Below are 4,016 nucleotides of genomic sequence, written 5' to 3'. Positions count from 1 at the left end.
GGCGGCGTTGTACCTCCTGCGTCCCCTCCCCTCCTTTCTCCTCTCGGGATCTTGGGCACGCACATGCGCCCGGCGTGGGTTTTAAGCCGCTGGGTCCAGGACACGAATCGCGGTAGACTACGTGGGAGTCCAGCGACATATCCATTACGCTAACTGCTGGTTCCCAAAGCACCATATGTACTTAAGAAGTATAAATAATTTCACTAAATTGTCACTTCACCAACAAGAGAGAGCTTTTTTATTTACAACTTCCCCAGACCTGTGAATGCTTAAGTTGGCTGTTTCAAAATTGGTTTGTTCAATTTCTTAAAAGTATTCAGTGGTTTATTATAGATCTTGGTAATTAGACTTTGAAATTTTTTTAAAAGAATTATTTTATGTAACTTTATTTATCCACTTACTTATTTATTTTTTAATTCAAGCAGAGAGGGACAAAGTGAGAGAGAGAGAAGGAAGTGAGAAAGCCACCAGATCCGGGACTCGAACTGCAGCCAGCCCTGTGGGAGTCCAGTGCCCTTAACTACCACGATACCTGGCAGCCCCTAGACTTTGAAATTAAAGTGGTTTTCTATAACACTGTCCGGGGATCTCTACCAACCCAACAGTCAGTGAGAAGTCACCTCTGCATCTATCCAACTAGTAAGTAAAACTTCCGACACACTTAGGTTGCATACGGAACTGGTCTTACTCAACTCTTATGAATGATACGGTCGGCTCTGTACATTGTACTGATTTTACCTGCAGGGGACGCCTCCTTTAGAGTAGACAGCGGCAAAGGCTGAAGGAGCTCGTGACTGGTCCCCAAACTGAAACAAACGACGGAAACATTACGTCACCTCATTTGGTGGTGCCAATCTTCCTATGCAACTAAATTTTAAAAAAATGTGAACTGTATTTATGGATATTAGGAACATGGTAAATAAAAAATAAAGCTGATTTGCAGTTTCCTTTATGCTCTACAATGCTCATGCACAACACAATAGCATAAACCCACTGGTTCATCTCTATGCCCCCTCAGCCCACATGCCTTCCCACCCACACCCCGTCAGCTCGGTTCCTCCTCGTGAATACCGGGAATACCCTAGGCCCTTCCTTTGTCCAAGGTCAAAAGTAAGACGCAGAAAAACAGCAGAAAGCACACAGAATGGTTCGGTAGTGCGCTACACGCTGATACTTTGAAAACTCTACTGAGCTCAGACTCTTCCGTACCCACCGGGTTAATTGTTTTAGGATTAAGTTTGTCACTCGGCCGAGGATGAAGCTTCCTTGCAGACTCTGGAGAACTGGCTGATGATGAGGATGTGCTTCGCTGAACTGCAGTTCTGTGTTTTATCTGTGGGTTTGATAAGGTCCTTTGATCACAGTTACCTGGAAAAACAGATCATGAGCAAAGAGGTGAAAGCAATAGTGCTTGCACGGCTCCCACTTGTGCAAGAGGTCCAGCTGCCCCCTGTGCATCTTCACTGCAGCTGCGAAGCTCTGTACCTGCCGCTCTGTGTCTCAGCTGGACGCCTCCCGGGCACTCTGGTTTCTGCATCGCTTCCTTTCACCCCTGCGGTTTAATGAAACTTGATTTCAAAATCTGTTGTGTGGGCAGTCATGACCAACATAAAGACCAAAGTACCATAAAGTGTAAAATTTGATAAAAGAACACATGAAAGCTATGGTCTGAAGCAAACTAGTAGAATAAATTTAATGAGAAGATAGGAAATTTTATCAACTTTGAAAAGAGGGCTGGCCCCACAATCTACTCATAAAGGGAAGCTGGATTCCACATGGCTGCCCACAGTTCAGGTCCCAGCCTAGGGACTTGAAAAAGCGTACGAGCACGTGTGTGCATGCGTGCCTAAAAGCCAGGCAGGACAGAAAAATGGAACAGCAGAGACTGTGACTTGATCACATTCCATCAAAGGGTCTCTCTCTCTCTCTCTCTCTGCAGAGTATATGCGTCCTCTGGCAATCGGGAAAAAATCGTTAATATAAATAAAGCAAATTAAAGACCATCTGCAAGAAAACAAGATGCAGGAACATTTTTTCCCACTTGAGTTGTCAAAATATACTGTTAGAAACTAAACGGCAATCATCTAATACAGACCCTCTCAAAGAGGAGGCCGACACCCCCAAGTTCCAAATGTGAACATGCGTATCGAGTTTACTTCTCCAGTGACACAATGAACTCCCGACCCAAGGCACAAATTGAATGTAAGTAAAATCTGTCACACTGAAGTTAGGGAACCTAATCAGTTCAAGGTATAATCACTTTTCTTTTTTTAGAGAGAGATTTTTGCTCTTGGGCACATGCACGCACCAGAGACAGAGAGGGACAGAAAGTGAGAAACTGCCCCCCAGGGAGCATGGCCATGCTGTAATCCCTTCTCCGCCATCCTCCTCTTGGGATCTTGGGCACACACACATGGCATGAGGTTTAAGCCACTGGGTCTGGGACTCGAACCACTGTGGATGGCGTGGGAGTCCAGCAATGTAACCATTCCACCATCTGCTGGGCCCATCAAAGTATAACCACTTTTCTTATCTCCAGACTCAAAAATTGGGACCATCATGACCTTTGTTTTACTTCCTACATACATCCCTGCGTGGGGTGAACATGGTATCGGGAGACGGAAAGCACTTCGGCTGCGTCCACAGATGGATTTTGAGTGGTCTGCTATTCTGATGAACTGCATGAGGACACGGGAGGGACACAAACCCGTGCGTCCTGTCTCTGTGGTGGCCCTGACTGAACTGGGGAGCACATCTGTGAAGAAGGGAAAAAGAAAAAGAGAAAGTTTTGGGTGCAGATCTGGGCTCCGCCTCGGTTCTACCAGTCACCTGCTTTACAAATCCGGGCCGCCATTTAACCTCCCTAAGCCCTGGCTGCTGGACCTAGCAGAGAACACGCAGCCCCTGTGGTGCGGTGGTAAGGCCGGCACTTTGCCGCGCTGGAAGCCGTATGGTAACTGTGGTGTGGATCCAGGTTGGCCTGGGGCCAGCGGGTGGCAGTGGGTAAGGTGCTGGACTCGTCATCACACTGGGCACGTGTGCACGCATGCCCCAAATCCCACGGTAACGGAGGGGCTGCGGCGTGGCCAGACCTTGGCAGTGACCTCTCACTCTCCCTCCCAGGTAAGTGCACGTGCCCGTTGCTTAAAGAAATCTGGGATCACACCACTGATAAGCCAGATGCACGAAGAGTTTATAAAAGGAAAACGCCTAACCCTACTTTCAACAATTCTTCGGAGTTTTGTTTAACTTAGTCAAATAGCATGCGAGTGGTTTGAAGGGACTGAGGTGGGAAGGAGGGAAAGGTGAGAACCACTCCGTGTTGCACTCCTCCTTTTTACAAAACATAAAGATCCTAAACAGGTGCTAGAACCCATAACCCCCTTGGCCTGAAGGACTACAGGGTCCCGTGTCAGAGCACAAACACCCAGCAGAGCCCCCGAGGGAACTCACGCCCTAGCCCAGGCTTCCTGGGGTGCTGCAGGCCACCTGCGGCAGGGGCGTCTGTGTCAACGCCAGAAATGCGCCTTCCGGCCTTGCTTAGGACAGCTCCTGTGGCTACCTGTCCCTACAGGCAGCATGAGTATTTCCCGCGCATCCTGATTCCAGACCAGAGCACTGAACTGCTTGGGTTTTCGTGGGCGGGGAACGCGTTCTCCTGGGGGTTTTATAGGCTCGAACCTGCTGTCTACAAAATTCAGAATACGTAACAGCAGCCTCACTACAAAACTCACGTTCCATTTTAAGCTTTCCTTGTCCAAACAACAGGGACCGGCGAGTGATAATGGTTATGTCGCTGGACTCCCACGTGGTGGAGCCTGGTTCTACCGTGGTTCGAGTCCCGGACTGAGCAGCTGAAAACTCACGCTGGGTGCGACACTCACGAGGGCGCGTGCGCGAGCGTGCCCAAGATCTGTCTCTGTCTCTCTCTCCAGCGAGCGCACAGGCCCTACAGCAGCAAGCACGGAGACGGGGCGCAGCAGCCACTTATCCCACTTACTCGTCACCATAAACCG

At 48.9% G+C, this 4,016-nt stretch overlaps 1 protein-coding gene and 1 non-coding gene across 6 annotated transcripts in view; one reads left to right on the top strand and one right to left on the bottom strand.

Annotated features, from left to right (window-relative positions):
• Positions 1–4,016, bottom strand: part of PACRGL (parkin coregulated like) — a 14,713-nt gene that overhangs the window by 9,208 nt on the left and 1,489 nt on the right. For 3 of the 5 annotated variants that reach the window (XR_336304.3, XR_336303.3, XM_006160618.3), the window contains exons 2-4: positions 1,486–1,552; positions 1,214–1,368; positions 739–806 (exon numbers count right to left, since the gene is read on the bottom strand). Coding sequence is in view for 3 of the 5 variants with exons in the window: in XM_006160618.3 (XP_006160680.1) it covers positions 739–806; positions 1,214–1,368; positions 1,486–1,537 (275 nt within the window). In the remaining 2 variants the exon portion in view is untranslated. Of the gene's footprint in view, positions 1–738; positions 807–1,213; positions 1,369–1,485; positions 1,553–3,734; positions 3,960–4,000 lie in introns of those variants that run through there. The other 2 variants (XM_006160619.3, XM_006160620.3) reach the window with 2 other exon arrangements.
• LOC114010060 (small nucleolar RNA SNORA31) lies at positions 2,635–2,757 on the top strand. The gene has a single exon (XR_003551450.1). It is a non-coding gene; the product is annotated as a small nucleolar RNA SNORA31 (small nucleolar RNA).

This window comes from Tupaia chinensis, unplaced genomic scaffold (assembly GCF_000334495.1).
Source record: "Tupaia chinensis unplaced genomic scaffold, TupChi_1.0 Scaffold000695_1, whole genome shotgun sequence".
Classification (NCBI taxonomy): domain Eukaryota; kingdom Metazoa; phylum Chordata; class Mammalia; order Scandentia; family Tupaiidae; genus Tupaia; species Tupaia belangeri.
The sequence above is the reverse complement of the archived record's forward strand: the minus strand, read 5'-3'. Positions and strand labels throughout refer to the sequence as shown.